Source organism: Ostrea edulis, chromosome 2 (genome assembly GCF_947568905.1).
Source record: "Ostrea edulis chromosome 2, xbOstEdul1.1, whole genome shotgun sequence".
In the NCBI taxonomy this organism is placed as follows: Eukaryota; Metazoa; Mollusca; class Bivalvia; order Ostreida; family Ostreidae; genus Ostrea; species Ostrea edulis.
The window spans coordinates 5,903,842-5,921,184 of NC_079165.1; the positions used below are offsets into that span (position 1 = coordinate 5,903,842).

Genomic DNA, 17,343 nt, shown 5'->3' on the forward strand with positions numbered 1-17,343 from the left:
TCCACTTAGTGATGGGAGTCATCCTGTCATCACAATTATAGGACAAGGTATTGGTAAAACAAGATAGTCAAAAGTTAGTAAAATATAAGTTTTCAATGATATCGATTTTGAAATTCCCAATTTAATTTTGTCCCAATGTTGGAGAAATCAAATTTTACACCGTATATTCACTTTGAAAGCATGTACAAGTGAACATAACATTCTATTTTCCCCAAGTTGTTGGATCTCAGCCAATCGGAAAGCACAGAATCATTCAATCATGTATCAAAACATCAAAATTTTGAAACCGTAAACGCTTACACATACCTGAAGAGCGTTTCGAATTCCGATTTTCGTCTTGAAAAAGGCCATGGTCTGAAATTCAGGTTCTGCCTCTTCAAACATTGGATTCTAAATTCAGTAACAAAATGCAAGTCAAACAATGTAGCCATCAGTTTTATTGTTTGTAGTGAACGTACCCCGACAAGAGTCCACACAGACCGAGCAATTAACAGTACACTCACCTTGATAAGCTGGCCCAAAGCTAGGTTCAAGTTTACTTGGGCTTTCATAAACATCTTCTCATTCACTTTGAGTGCTGAAAAAAACAAATTTTCTCAAATGACTTTAAAACAGTGGAAGAAAACATTATAGAGAGATATTGAGAACAGTTCCTCAATAACAATGATTAACGTCAGGTCTACAGTTCATGCTTTGTTTTAATTCATTCTATGTCTAATTGTAGAATTAATTTGGACGTCCCAGTAGTGTAGAGGTAGCACTCTCACTTCTCACCGCTGCGACCTGAGTTTGATCCCCGTGATCGGCAGTGGTTATATGTGAGAGGGTATGATGGTCGCCCGCTCGGATACGTGGGTTTCCTCCAGGTACTCCAGTTTCCTCGCACAAAACGACCTCCTAGAACTTACATCCATACATCAAAACGTCCCTATTGGAAATAAGCTTTCGAGCTTTCACGGGTTATCCTTGGTATTTATGTATGCATATTTATATACATTTATGTAAACCGAATAAATTTATATTTAGTTCCTTCTATGTCCACTCCCTGACCATGCTGAATTGTACCTTTAGATTTCCTGTCCCCGTTTGCCATTAACACTCTGTTTGAAACTTCCAGATCCACCGACCCCGTTTCTAACCGGACTGCGCTGGAGGTGGGTGTGGTGGCAGTTATCTGAATTCCCTGTGCATAAACAGACAATTTTCTCAATTAAATTTTTTGATCAGAGAAATATTGAATTGTTATTAAAGTAATATCATTAATGTTTTCTGTTTGTTTATGATTAGTATACACTCTGCTAAATATATATATATATATACATACGTACATACTGTACATGTACATAATTATATAAATTTTCAATTTTCTTTTTTGAAATTTCTTTCTTTATAAGCTGTCTTGCTGTTATGCTCTCTGGGCCCAAAATTGGAATAAACTTATCTTATCTTTTATATATATACATATATATATATATATATATATATATATATATATATCTTATCTTTTATATATATATATATATATATATATATCTTATCTTTTATATATATATATATATATATATATATATATATATCATCAAGGAAGTTTATCAGATTTTAGGTCCCTGACAACAGAAAAACTGTGTTTGACTAAGCCTTCAGCAATCGTAACTACTCGGCTATTTCCGTAACCGCAAATAAACCTCGTATGTGGATCGATGCCATCAGAGTCAGTTGCTATGTGTACACAAAATTATTTTAATGTAACTATGACGTTAAAGTTGTATGTTACAATATGAAGCAATTCTTACAATTAAGCAATTCTTACAATTAAGCAATTCTTACAATTAAGCAATTCTTACAATTAAGCAGTTCTTACAATTAAGCAATTCTTACAATTAAGCAATTCTTGGAGAGCCTCATCTGCTTTTAGTTTTCAATGGTTAAAAGCAAGAAGGAATAGTCAACATGTGACGTTTGGATTACTGCTTGGATAAGTCATTTTGTGATGATTTAAGGAAATCAGCTATTTCTGACAGTCTACATAATATCAGTACAGGTACTGTATAAGCAGAATTTTTAGCAAAGATTTAATTTTGGCATTATTAGCGAGAGCGATGAGGTTACTAAAATTGAATATTGCTAAAAACGTATTCCATATCGGAGGTCTCGTAATAGTTACCTTTCCTAGAATTATAAAGTCGCTATATTACCTCTCGCTAAATATATACACATACCCATTCTTATGGAAAAATCGCAAAATTTGTGTCTCGCTAACATTTCCACTTATACGGTATAACATAATTTATACTTCACACATTTTAATTACTAATCATTTCAATACAATCATATTTAGTTTAAGGCTGTAAAATAATGATGGTGAGCTTAGTTCCCTGTAAATTTACAGCCCTGTAAAACACAGAACTGTATAATTACTGACCTTGAACCTGAAGCTGAAGGAGTACAATAGATCTTGAGTGGTCGGTTTTTCTTCCTCTCCCTCCCACAAGGGCACGGGTTGGTCTGACCCTGACACTTTCTGCAGGAGTTCATTCACCTCCTGTATAAAAAAAATTCTGTACAGTCAGTATGTGTGTGTCTGTGGCATCCATACTAAAATAATAAACAGTCTGATCAATAATGTATGTAATAGTCTGTTAAATCCATAAAATCCACATTTTCCTAAAGTCAAAAATGAATTTTAATCAAAAAAACAATTGAGTTTTCAATGTACACATATATAGTAGAAACATGCATTCTGCACATATTGCATAGTAATTATATATGTCCTCTACTGGTCCCAAGTCCAGCTGTTTATGTGATAGTCTGCGTTTGGTCCCCTTGACATTTCAATTGTATCCTTTTTGCATATTGAATTCTTTAATTTTCATATTTAAAATTTCTCAATGTTAAAAGTCATAATCATCTGTAAACAAAGTTGTCTTTATCATCATATCATTAACAACTTTTCATTTGTATCCTCAGCTTCGAGTTAGGAACAACTCTGTACAATTACGCATATAAAGGTCAACATTTACGCTTCTACCACGCATCTTCAACATTCACGACTTTCTACCCACATTTCTGTCATCCGGGCTGATGGACCGGCAGAGTTTAAACTAGCAATTGCCTTCGGATCCGCTAGTAGGGCACAATAACCCAATTATTACTCTTATGCATTGCCATTACCTGTCACCACAATACACAACATCCATACCTTCATGAACACCTTCTGCACGAAGACCAGGTGATTGAGTAAGTCAGTAGTCAAGCTGTGTTCCAACATTCCAATCTCTGCAACGGCATGCAAGAAATCGCCCTCCTTCAGAATGAGCCCCTCCCCTAGCTTGTCAACGGGGGTCTCGCTCTGTTTGTGGGATCGGTAGTCTGCGTACATATGAATGGGAGGTAACTCTATTTCCGCCTCCGAGGGTAGGGACGTTTCTGTTGTCTGCACCTAAACGACAATTTCAGCAATCCTTTGTAATATGCTGAATGCATCTTTTATTTCTTATCACATGTATATACACACAAAATTGTTTTCCAGAGCGTAGTACAATTTTATAACATGAAAAGATCTGACAATCAATTTTTAATGTAAAGTACACTGTATATGTTTATAACAAATCAAATATGGATTCTCATTATCCAATATAACAAAGGGTCTATTTTCTTTAGCCATAAAACTTGCACACCGTAAAAAGTAAAGAGTGTGGTGATTTTGACATGTATATGCAATCAAAGACAGGGTGTTAAGAAAACAGAATATCAGTGTGCACAAGTAACCCAGAGTACATCGAAATTATCATTCCAATAAAAAATAACTAAATATTGTGTCAAATTATCTGTCAATGCTACATCTAAGTACTTTTAGTTCTGATAATAACTGATCACAAGATAACCTGGTAGAAAGTTGTATATTGAATTTACAGTTTGAAACCTGTCTTTCCAATCTGTCTATTCTATGAACACACATCAAACTTCTACTATTAAGGCATTAATGCACTAAGGGTCCAAAGCACAAAGCAAGTTCATCATTAGATCTATCATATAATCATAAAGTCTATCAGATAATGATTAAATCTATCAATAATCAATAAATCTACCAAATAAGCAATAAATCGATCAGAAAATCAATACATCTATCAGATAATGATCAAATGTATCAGATAATCAATAAATCTATCAGATAATCAATAAATCTATCAGATGAAGATCAAATCTATCAGATAATCAATAAATCTATCAGATAATGATCAAATGTATCTGACAGATAATCAATAAATCTATCAGATAATCAATAAATCTATCAGATAGTGATCAAATCTATCAGATAATCAATAAATCTATCAGATAATCATTAAATCTATAAAAGCATTAGATAGGCCTAATTATTATAATCAAGTCTAACCATCAGATAATTATCAAATAATAATTATATCTGAGAAATAATTATTGATTATATTATCTATCAGAAAATTATCAAATCTATTGAAAAATCATAAATTTTTAAGCATATACCCTTCCTCAAGTACATTTAAAACACTTTGATATCAAAAAATGAAATCACTGGATGTTGTTTCGAGTCACTCTGCCAAAACATTAATAACCTTTCTTCCTGTTGATGAATCTTAATTTAAAAAATACAATGCAATAAAGCAAATGGCTGAGATTAGACGCTGTGAAACGGCCTCATATATCATTCTAATCATCACTCTAGTAATGTTTGCATTTTGATGAAAGAACTGTATAATTATGCAGAAAAGCAGCAATAGAGGAGTTTATCTGAGAGGGGTGTGTCTCAGTCAATCATGTAATCACCAGACGTGTGTCACCCAGGTGAAAATACCTACCTCTCTCATCAGATCAAGGGGCTGTGTGGACAGGATCAATACTCATTAGCATATATAGCAATAAACAAATAATATATTGACCATCCAGTCAGTAGCCATATACAATATATTAATGATGACGAAGATGATGATGTTTTTAAATAGTTAATTACAGGTACATGTGACATGGAAACAGTTTTCATGACAAGAGAAAGGAGCACACGTGACACCTGCGAAGGCGACAGCGAGTATTTTATTTTATTTATTAAATCTCCCTCATACAACGAACACCCCTGCTAATACATCAAAGACCCATCTCTTACAGTTTCAAAGTGCTAGAATGTGACAGAGAGTTTCTCCCTATTGTCGCTAGGTTTCGCAGGTGACACAAAAAACTGATATTCGAATCCACCGGCAAATGTCTTTAATCAACAATACGCATACAAATGACTCTCGATAAAAGAAATAATGTAAAGATCAAACCTTGGACTTAAAGCTGAGTTCGTGTTTCTGAAGATCCACAGTGAAATGAGATTTCTTCCCCGTCATTCCACTTATGGTGACTGGACCAGTCTATGGGACAATCAACCAGAAATCACAAAATGCATATACAATGTACACAGTGTATACAAGTAAAGGTATGTGACTTCTTTAATTTAGACTAATTCAATTTCTAAGTGTAACACTGACTTGAGACTTTTTTCCCTAATGAAGTGCATTTACATGACATATTGTCATAATGATTTACCGTATATACTCGCCTATAAGTCTAAAACTCTATGTCCGACTTATAGGAGTGTCCTAAGAAGATTAATATTTTTCTGGATGGCGTAATGTATAGCCTAGTATTTTTTAAACAACAAAGACATGGACGAAATAAACAAAGTAGTACTGTAACTGTTTAGTTTGTTGAGAATAAAAAATGAACAAGAGGTACTGTGAGCAATGCTCACTAAGAATACCCCCCGCTTACCCCAATCTCCCAAAGGGTGTTGGTAATAGGTATAAACTACCTCTTTTCTGAGTGTAAAAAACAAATGGCATGACAAACCGAACCATATTGCTACTTCGATGTCCAGTGTGCGTGACCTTTGACCTTTTGACCCCAAAACCGATAGGGAACATCTTCATCCCATGGGTAGTCCATATGTATGATATGGTGACTGTAGGTGGAAAGGATAACGCTTTAGAGCCCGGAAACCATATTGCTACTTCGATGTCCAGTGCACGTGACCTTTGACCTTTTGACCCCAAAATCGATAGGGAACATCTTCATCCCATGGGTAGTCCATATGTATGATATGGTGACTGTAGGTGGAAAGGATAACGCTTTAGAGCCCGGAAACCATATTGCTACTTCGATGTCCAGTGCGCTTGACCTTTGACCTTTTGACCCCAAAATCGATAGGGAACATCTTCATCCCATGGGTAGTCCATATATATGATATGGTGACGGTAGGTGGAAAGGATAATGCTTTAGAGTCCGGAAACCATTGCGTCTACAGACGGACGGACGGACGGACGGACGGACAGACAGACGGACAACCTGATTCCAGTATACCCCCCCCCCCCACAACTTGTTGCGGGGGGTATAATAATCGATGTCACATCCCTAAATATTATTGGAACACAGATAAATACATAAGAGTATAGATATGAAATTGATTTGTTGAGAAAAAAATATCAAATATCGGCGCATTATCAAGATATTATTTAAAACACAGGCAAAAACATTAGAGAATTGATTTGAAATTATCAATCGATTTTTGGAAAAAGTTTGATCGACTTATAAATGGGTCAATGGCAATTCCCTCCAAAATAACTTATAAACTATACAACTGACTTACAGGTGAACCGACTTATAGGCGAGTATATACGGTATGAATGACACTATACATAATTTATACTATAGGGATTCGAAGAATCTCTATCAACACAGGACTTTATCACAACCTTGTGTTGAGCTTTCAGAGAAGGCAACAGCGAGGCCCCAGTAACCAGTCCCTGAAATATGGCCTTCACGTGGATGTGGAGGAATTTGGGGCGATTCGGTTTCTGCTCCTCTTTGGGCGGGGCCTTAGCTTTCCGAACTGGTTCACCTGTACACGTCTCAGCACTGCTAACCTCCTGGACCGTCTCCAGATTTCGACTGAAATATAACTCCATTCCATCAACTTTGAAGACTCTCATACCAAAGGATTAAACCGATAGCAGGAAAAGAATAGACAGATCCTAGAGTCACATTTATTACTGTAACATGAAAATTTCCTTCTTTACATAACTATATCATCAAAAAACAAAGATTGTTACAAACAAAAAATTTGAAAGGGTTGATAACTTGGCAAAGAAGAGTGGCTATGCATATAAGCTTTATCAAATAAAACTCTACAAGAGCAAATTACTATAGTCACCTTCAATATGTACAAATGTCAGCAATTTCTGACTGCTTTGTTATGCCTTAACCCCAAACCAATAAACATCTTGCATTCTCATGATGTGTTTTTTAAATGTTTTAAGTTTATCCCATACCTGTGTATTTTGACATCTGTCACCGACAAAATACCACGAAAGTAAGCCTGTACCTGTATGTTTATATTACCTTGACCTAGAAACTGGTCTTCGGAATTCCTGGAGAGTGCTGGAGATTTGTTTTGAACTCCTCGTCATCATGCTGTGAAGGACTACTGGGTGTTGAGGGATGTCCACTTCGATCAGTCCGACGGAAATCATGGCAGAGTTGTGTTCTTTTCCCCTCCGTAAAATCGTAGTATGTAAAGCCTGGGTTTTATCAATGTTCACCGTGACTACGGTTCTGTCAAATTTAAAGGAGTCATTTATTTTGCAAAGTTCAGAAATTCAATTTAGATTCTTGAAAAATATTTACTTCTTGAAAATATCTTTAATGAAAAAATGTTAAAACACAGATGTCCAATTCTTCAAAAATGACATCAAATAATATTTAAAATCACACACTCCTAGTAATTTACCAATACATGTACTGCAATTCACTTACATGTACACTGTATACCCCTATATTGATTTTAACTGGGGGGGTGGGGTGGATTTCTGTGGTGGTTTCAATCATGCAATTAAAGTTGTACACAATAACATGTACATGTATTAATGTTTGAATAAAATGTCAAAGAATGTAATATATATGATTACATTTGTAATTGAAAATGTTTTGGGTATATATGGATTATTTGTACAAATTTTATTCTTTGTATAAATGTACTAATAGACATCAACCTGAGATAAATAAAAGAAAACCCAGCAATTTCCACAATTATAAAACAAAACAAGAGAAAGTCCTGATCACACATGAACATAAAAACAACCATAAAATCTCATCTTATTTTTCTACATACGAGGGATGTCCCAAAAAGTCGTAGACAATGTTAATAACTCATTTATTCATTAGAAAAAAAATATCAATTTTCTTTTCTGATTTAAAACCATTATTTTGTGGGGTGTTTTAAACCAAGTTTCATACATGTAATAATATCTTATTTCATATTGATGTAGAATGTAAATAAAAAACATGTTCATAACTGTCGGCACACAAACTTCATCTTCATCCATTACATGACTTTTTTACTTTCAGGATTTTCTTTTTTGTGGCCTTCCCATCTTCGGTTCTGATGTCATTCCCTCTACAAATTTCTTGTGCCATTTAAATACTAGTGTCCCGCTAGCATTCTGGTGATCTGATGTGCTTTCCATCTTGTGTTTTGTTTGAATGGGATTCAAATCACAGCCTACATAATATTTTATGATTTCTCGTGCGCCAAGAATGCCGTTGACATCGTCATATTGCACAAATTTCATTACAGGTACGTTTAAAAATGACATCACATCCCTGCCGTTTTATGACATTCTGAGGTTGTAAAACAGTATATGACATGAAAAACATCTCTGATTCCATGATATAAATTTGAATGCTATATATTTGATATGAAACTATTTGCTTTCATCTAATTGAGTGGCACAAAGAAATTATCTACTTATTTTTAACGCGAGCCAACAATACAGATGGATACCTTTTTATTCAGTGACATCTCATTTATCTCTTTCATTACTTATTTCAAACTTTACATTTTTGTTTAGAATAAGTAAAAGTTTTCTCATGTAAAAAATCTTTTGGATCTGATGCATATTTCGAAAATTATTAACATTGTCTACGAATTTTTGAGACGTTCCCTCGTACATACATGTAATTATGTTTATATTTAAGTTTTCCGCTGTTTGTCATTTGACTTGCATATATCTTGACTGTATGCGATATCAATAAATCATATTGAATTAAATTACTAACAGATTCTAATGACAAAATGTTTTTTAAGATTTTAAAAATTCCTGTAACTTTATGTTCATGCATTTGATCAATATAATAGTAAAAGTTAAGCAAAGTAAATTGAGTGTTATGGCTTATAGACACATTTTACAATCATGTCCATAACATTATGATATTTAGTAGATAAGACCTAAATTAGAAATATGTTTGTTTCCCGGTCGGCCCTTTTCAACATGTCACGACTCATACAAGGGGCATGCTATTTCTCTCATGAAAATTACTTATTTTTCATCAAAGTTTACATGTACTTCAAAGAGCAAAGTGTTTTCAAGAATTTCTTTCAAGTGACAAACTTACTCAATCAAATTATTCTAATGATTAGCATTTGAATAAAGGTCTTCATTGAAAGGTAGGTCAAATGGGCAAAACTTGATAAAATTGAACATCTTTATTTACCCTTTTCTACACCCCCTCCCCCCAAAAAAACCCCAACCAACCCAGCCAAACTGAATACTAGACTTCCTCCTACATATACGGTCTGTACCTATCTAATGTCAAACTTCTGGGTCCCAGAGGGGAAACAAACTATATTCTGATTTAGGCCTAGGTCAAGGCAGTAATCACACAAACTGTTATATTTAAGATTTTTTTTTTCTTACGTGTACTTACAGTTGCGAGATTGGAAAAGGCAGAGTTCTAAGTAATTAAACACAGATTTTATGAAAGTGGAACTGCATTTCTCTGAAGTTCAACCTTAGTTTACAAAAATTAACCTTGTACAAACACAGGTGCCAGTCATCCAACACTCACCTCCAGGGTAATGTGTAATGTGAAGTTGGACCGAGCACCAAGATTACTGAATCCTAGATCTGCACAGTTCAGCTAACAGTTTCATTCTAGAAGCTACATTGAGGCCATTACTGACTAAATTCACAATCATTGGAAACTTTCAAAACAACTGAACACCTAATGCCATGCCACTGCCCCATCAAACATCTACATAAATAAAGCTTCACAAGAGATCATGCAGGCATTTCTAAAAATTCTAAAACTGAGGTTTTGTTATCACACAGATGCTCTTCAATGAAATCTTGTGGAATCGTTAAGAATCTCATCAACATTTACAAAGAATATGCAACTATTTACCTATACAATAAACAGATTACAGATAAAGTACATTTTACATCAAAGTCATCCCCTACAGTTATGTTGCTAAAATTGTTACTGTCTTCTTCCCCAAAACAAATTTCCCATTGTCTCTGACTTACTTCATTTCGGGGGGAATTCCCTCAAACAGCTGGACCAAGGTGTGTCCACAGTGAGCCGTGACGGACGATTCGGAGGATTTCCTCTGAATGAAACCTGTAAATACATGTATAAATACATGTAAACGTCTTCAAACAATAACTGATATGGTTAAACACAGCAAAATTATGCCCAGCCTATTATTTTGGCATTTTTGCCTTCTATAGACCTATGGATCATTTTCAGTGAGCTTGACATATAAGTCATGACTATATCTAAAAGTCAATTCTCTGAAATTAATTAAGATTTAAATTGAAAAACTCTGGTTTCATATTTTTTTGCAAGCCAACAATTTTAATATATTTCATTGAAGAACTAAACCATGAAATCAGATGATCAATGAAATACAAACTTAGCTCATAAAGAAAGAATATAGCACAGTGATTCAAAAAATTACATATCAACAAAACCCTATTTTATGACAAATTTGATGTACATGACAATTGATGACATCACATACAGCATCACATGTGTCAAAGTACCTCTTCAACTCTTTAAAATGATCTGAGACCACAATGGATCCTCACACGAATTTCACTGTTTTTACTCACAGGTCACCATGAATAGGAGAAGCAAGATCTAACTGACCTTTCACCTTTTCCCGATATGAACCGCTGGCATGAACATTTCTTAGTGAGGCTTCCAGCTTCAGTCCACTCAGAACTGCGAGAATTTTCACTTCCTCCACTTTGGCAATTCCAAATACCACCAAAGGAATGGTCTCACCCACATAGATACCTGCCAGGAAAACACAAGTTTGTTTACAATGCATTCATGTCCCAGTAAAAGAGACTTGGCAGAACACTTTATATACAATTTGAAACTTTTAAGTGATCATTCATTCCACTTTATGAAGTCTCCCTCTATACAGACATGTATAGCTACAGCTACACACATGTAAGAGCATTTTTCTGATGTCTGCTTTGCCAAGTGGATGATACATACATTGAAATTTCATGTAAATAAACACTGGAAATACTAATGACTAGCAAAATACAACGCATGAGTTGATCATCAAAACAGTATCAATAACGATAACTTACTTTGTTTAAACCTGGCATTGTTCATGGATGGTCGTGATTTACGTGGCATACCAATGTTCTTCTCCTCATCATCTAAGTCCTCAATCTTGGCATTATTCCCAGCTTTACTGGTGTCGGAGGGTGTATCCAGCGGTTCCTCACCTTCCTCGTGAACCTCCACCTCTGGTTCCTCCTCAATCACTGGCAGTTTGGAGGATGGCTTCCTCTTGACCGTCTTGGGCTCCGGCATCGTGGAATACAGCTCCAGGAGATGATACAGGGTCCTCCAGCACCTAGGAGTGGTGGCGTGGATCTCGTCAATGAGTGTCTTCTCAGTCACTGCAGGTGAGGATGTCTCCTCAATATCTATGGTCACAGTCTCACTGAGGTTGAGGGACTGAGGAGGGGTGAGGACAACAGTAGACTGGTCCCCGACAACAGTAGACTGGTTCCCAGACAGGCCTCCCACTTCTCTTCCTTGTAGCATCTTCTCGTCCCTTAAAGATTTTTCAAACTCTGATTTACAAACATCAGACTTTAAAGTGTTCGTCTGCTTCACACTGGTGTCTGGTTTCCATGTACCAGGGATATCAGTTGACATTGGGCTTAGTCCCTCTGACAAGTCAGAGGGCTGAGTGTCAGCACTGGAGTTTGAGCCTTTAGATTCCTGTTTCCTGTGAGTTTTGGTCCATTCACATGCAGAATGATTATGTTTCAATTCATTCCGAGTCTCTTCCACATTTTCAGCCATTGTTACAAACTGATAGATAAGCCTTAAGAGAGGCATGTCCACATGCTGGGTCACTGAGTTACAGTTTATCATGAAGTTCACTTGTAAAGTTGTTGGTTTTGCTTCAAGCTTGTGCATGGCAAAATTAAGTTGGCAGTTTGGGTCAAATGTTTCACCTGATTCTTTGCTCTCGAAGTCTATTACATCCTTCATTCCAACACTGACACAGAAATCCTGACTCAAGAAAGCTGGCATTTCGTCTGTCAGGTTAATTATTTTTTTACGATGTTTCTTGCTTTTTCCTTTCCCCTTTCTTCTTCCAGAATCGGAAATCTCAATTTTCAAGTATTTCAATTTTCCTTCCAATGATAACACTCCACCAAATTTTTTCATCATGGCCGATGGTCTGACACCTTCTACGTGCAAACCCACACTTTGTAAGAAAGGTTTAAACAAGCTCTGTGCATCAGCCAATTGCATAATAGATGTCAAAGCAGCAAATTGTTGGTCTGTCAGATCCAGCTTACTGTCGTCCTGACTCCAGGTACTTCCAAAAGCATTGATAAGGGAATCATGTCGCTTCATTGAAGGATTATCGTCGTAGGGCTGCTGGAATTCATCCCTTTGCATGGACATCCACTGGTACAGATCGCTGATCTTGTCTTCTTTGTTCTTTAAAATCGATGCCTTTGGTAATTCTGGTTTCAGTGGAGTTGGTGGTGGTGTGTCCTCCACACTGGTCAAGCTGGCTGCTGCTGAGTGGAAACTGTATGTGCTATCATTCCTGGCTATGTTTGGTGTCTGAAGGTTAGAACTAAATTTGTTGAATGTATTGGGTCTCCTGTCCGGTGAATCAAACAGACTGGTTGTTGGCGGCGTCCCTGAAGCCGATTGGTGAAGTTTTCCAAAGACTTTCCTCTTTACTGACGACGTCCTACTTTCCACCTCTGGTTGTTCTATCTGCTCATTCAAACTTGGTATAGATGTCGATTGGTGGACAGATCTTTCCTCAGACAAAAGCAATGAAACTCGTTCATCCACCGTCTCTAGCAGCTCAGTCGTGCTGTCACGCTCAATGGGCATCTCGTCTTCATTGCCATTCTCAGGCATAGCAAACTTCACTGTGTAAGGTCTCATACTCCTTCTGTCCTTGAAACTTATATTTGTCTGTGGCATGTAGAGCAGGTTCTTCCACTGCCGAGTGAGAGCTAAGATGCCTTTCTGAATGGTGATAAGCTGTGGTAGGGTGTCTGATACCACAGCCTCCTCCACCGGCTTAGTTCCCACCTTGTTGAGATATCTCCTTAAAGCTGTCAGGAGCTGACAAGAGGGTTCTTCCTGTAGAGTCAGGGCAAGGGTTGTAACTTTACTATACTTACTCTACAAAAATAATCACAAACTTAATATTACAAAAACAATTACAAACTTAATATTACAAAAATAATTACAAACTTAATATTACAAAAATAATCACAAACTTAATATTACAAAAATAATTACAAACTTAATATTACAAAAATAATTACAAACTTAATATTACAAAAATAATTACAAACTTAATATTACAAAAATAATTACAAACTTAATATTGAAATATATGCAACCCATTTTTAAAAAATCAAATACTACTACCTTAGAGCACTATATGATTTTTCAAATTACATGTACCACAAATTTTATTCCAGTAAACATGTGTCCTTAGAAACTTAATCTTGTTTGTAATTGCAACATCTCAAACTAAAGCAAGATGTGCATCTGATGATGTCTTGAGGTGGGGCAGATATATAAAGTTCGTCTCACTTTGTGGGTGACAAAATAATTTACAAGGTACTTTATTTTTTGATATTGTGTAAAGATGTGACAAACTGTTGATGGAATGATAAAGATTCCCCCACGTCACCCCCAGTTATACCTTCTTAGGAAGCTTGATTCCTTCTACCTCCAGCGCATTCGTCATGATGCAGGCGATGACTGAACTAGTCCTGTGAGTGAGGGTCATCACCATTGACCGCAGCTCGGTTATCAAGCGGTCAGCAGGATTCAGCCAGGCATTAATGGCTGTTGTTGCTGTACTCAGAAGATTCCAATCCAGTCTGTAAAGGACAAAAAAAGATATCATTACAAAGATATTGTTATCTAGTCTGTAAAGGACAACAAAAGATATCAGTACAAAGATATTGTTATCTAATCTGTAAAGACAACAAAAGCTATCATTACAAAGATATTGTTATCTAGTCTGTAAAGAACAACAAAAGATATCACAACACAAAGATATTGTTATCTAGTCTGTAAAGACAACAAAAGCTGTCACAACACAAAGATATTGTTATCTAGTCTGTAAAGACAACAAAAGATATCAGTACACAAAGATATTGTTATCTAGTCTGTAAAGACAACAAAAGCTACCACAACACAAAGATATTGTTATCTAGTCTGTAAAGACAACAAAAGATATCAGTACACAAAGATATTGTTATCTAATCTGTAAAGGACAACAAAAGATATCACTACAAAAGTATTTTTGAAAGTCTTAATGTTGAAAATTTCTGTTGAAGTCATACATGTACCTTGTGAAGTCTACTTTGCGCTTCATAGAGATGGGCGGCGGTGCAGCGAAATTGAGCCAGATGGTGTTCAGTTCTAGTTTTCCACTAGAGGCGTCCCCCTTCAGGTGCTCTGTGACGTGCGGCTCCCCGATACTGGAACAACTCGACGGAATGGACACTCTAGATTTCAAGAAGATAGGTTTGTTACAACATAAGGTCGTTGGCCATAAATTGCATTTCCCATATTGCCCTCACCCACGATCATGAGTCCCTATCAGAAACCACATCATTAGACTGAAATCATTTCTTTTAAACAATGCAATATGTATTGAGAGATTTCATGTTTAATATCTTTGTACAGGTAACCTACAGCTGTTCAAATGTGACCAATATCCCCTGTAAGGTTTATTCAAACTGGGATATATCAAACCCTTTCTCTCAGTGACCATGACAACCCCTGAATATGGCTCACAACATACCATTCTGTCAAATGCAATCTAAAAGTTTGTGCCAGTATGTGCATCTCAGGTCTCTCAAATACATAGTTGGGGCCTGTACAAATGATCTGAACCTTTTTGTACCAGTCACTTTGATCTTGGCTGAATGGCATTGATTCAGGTCAGGGTCAAGATACAACTTTGTTCCAATAACTGTATATTAGCAGGAAATTAACTCACGGAATTAATTTTCGCTACATTCGCTGAAACAAAATTTCCGTTAATTTAACATTCAGTGATTTAATCTTTCATATTGATATGAAATCGGGTTCAGGATATTAAGATTTTTCTCCCGCGAATTAAACCAGCCGCGATTTGTTGCTTAATGAAAAAATCATGATTTTTTCCGACCATGATATTAACCTGCTATACAGTATAATGTAAATCCATTGTATTGAAGCCAGATGAATAGACAGAGAGATGGAGGGAAGGACACCCCCCTGAGCCCCCCAAGAAAATCTTTGAAATCAATTTGAAAGGATTTATCCATTTTTTTTCTTTTTTTAGAGGTAATGGCCTTTCAATTTTATAATTTTGCTTTACAGTGACATAAAGAGTGCGTTCAAGACCGCCGTTCCCGTTGTTCTCATGCTCCATTCTTAGAGTCTTGAATTATAAGAACATGTGACACAAATGATTTCTTTGACCACACTACCTACAGAGGTTGTGTCAATTCTTGCACCTCGAACCAGTTCTCTTTATGCGTACTCAGTGTTCAGGATCGGCAGGAATTTGTACTTGTGTGAAGAACGGCGGTCTGAAACGCACTCATTTTGTTTACCTTGAGTCCCAGGAATGAAGAGAGGCTATGTCTGTGGCATCCTGTCGCTTGGGAGGGTCTTTCTTTGTGGGGGACATTTTCTCTTGTTTCTCACCCAAATGCCATGCAATGTCTTGTTTTGTAGAATTTTGAATATCTTCCAACTTCTTAGAAATATTATCCATTTTTGTCAGAAAATCGGCATCAGTTATATCTTTAAAGCCCAGTCTTCTGACTGCTGTTGCTTTGATGTCTTCCAAACCACATTCAAACATGATGTGCCCAATGCCCCTGTCGTGGCTGTGATAGGAATCCTTACTCTCTTGTTTTCGGAGTTTGGGTGGCCTCTTCTCCTCTTCGATACTCCCCTGCTTGAAGAGTCGTGGAAGTGTTCCTCCTCTTCCTTCACTGTCTCGACTTGACTGTCGGCTAAATGAGGATCGGTTTGTCCTGGATTTTGGAGACTGTGCCATGGACTCTCTTCTCATGCTGCTGTTACGTCGTATCTTCATAAATGACCCAGGATTACCAGAGATCGGGAAGTCATCGAACTTAAACAGAACTTTTGACCTCTGGTTGGGAATAGCTGTTAAATGAATGTCATCTAAATAATTGCTATGCTTTAGTAGTCTCTGTAACTGCAGATGGATCCTTGCGATCTTCAGGGTCCCCACGTCCTCCTCGCGACACACCTCCGTCAGCTGTTTCTCGGCCTGTCTGTCTGCGAAGCTGATGTCCGTTAAATTCCTCCCTTGCCTCTTTTTGGGGGACATCTGCGGGTTGTTGACCTGAGTGACATCGGTTAGTGTTTTACACGAGTGACTGTTGGACAGCAACTGACATTCCACATTATCAATACACAGGGCCAGCAGAGAGACACAGGTCAGATCGTAGAGGTTGTCCAGAGCAGAGAAAGAGATGACCTCCTCCACTAACCCGGCTTGTAAAACACAGATGTTGATCTGGAGAGAAAAAAAAATCATAAAATGCATGCATCACACTTTTTATAAATGTGTGAAAGAGCATGTTCTATGGGGAGCCCATTGACATTTACGTAGAATGATTCTTGCTATGAATTATTTTAAAATCATCAATTTTACTTGACATGCATGTCCATGCACAAGGATTCATTGAATCAATATAAAATTACTCTACGTGGACAGAGAACATGACATATCATGATGCTCATAATACAGAATTCTGTTGCTGGTCATCAATGATGTGTACACATTTTACATATAGATGACTAATAGTTTTGATCTGTATAAAACCTTACAAATTAAAACGATAAAGGTAGGACTAAGTCAGTAATTTCAATAGTTGTACACTTGGAGATTTCCTCATTATCTACTTTAATAATTAATATAAGAAGTTA

General features: G+C 36.5%; 1 protein-coding gene across 5 annotated transcripts in view; it reads right to left on the minus strand.

Moving 5' to 3' along the window:
* Window positions 1-17,343, minus strand: part of LOC125679064 (bridge-like lipid transfer protein family member 1) — a 79,830-nt gene that overhangs the window by 31,570 nt on the left and 30,917 nt on the right. For 3 of the 5 annotated variants that reach the window (XM_056157456.1, XM_056157455.1, XM_056157453.1), the window contains exons 22-36: window positions 15,990-16,930; window positions 14,733-14,891; window positions 14,078-14,258; window positions 11,457-13,545; window positions 11,002-11,151; window positions 10,377-10,470; window positions 7,414-7,626; window positions 6,768-6,963; window positions 5,298-5,387; window positions 4,836-4,856; window positions 3,200-3,439; window positions 2,423-2,542; window positions 1,066-1,183; window positions 504-577; window positions 307-390 (exon numbers count right to left, since the gene is read on the minus strand). In XM_056157456.1, coding sequence (XP_056013431.1) covers window positions 307-390; window positions 504-577; window positions 1,066-1,183; window positions 2,423-2,542; window positions 3,200-3,439; window positions 4,836-4,856; window positions 5,298-5,387; window positions 6,768-6,963; window positions 7,414-7,626; window positions 10,377-10,470; window positions 11,002-11,151; window positions 11,457-13,545; window positions 14,078-14,258; window positions 14,733-14,891; window positions 15,990-16,930 — 4,770 coding nt within the window. The remainder of the gene's footprint in view (window positions 1-306; window positions 391-503; window positions 578-1,065; window positions 1,184-2,422; window positions 2,543-3,199; window positions 3,440-4,835; window positions 4,857-5,297; window positions 5,388-6,767; window positions 6,964-7,413; window positions 7,627-10,376; window positions 10,471-11,001; window positions 11,152-11,456; window positions 13,546-14,077; window positions 14,259-14,732; window positions 14,892-15,989; window positions 16,931-17,343) is intronic. The other 2 variants (XM_056157457.1, XM_056157454.1) reach the window with 1 other exon arrangement.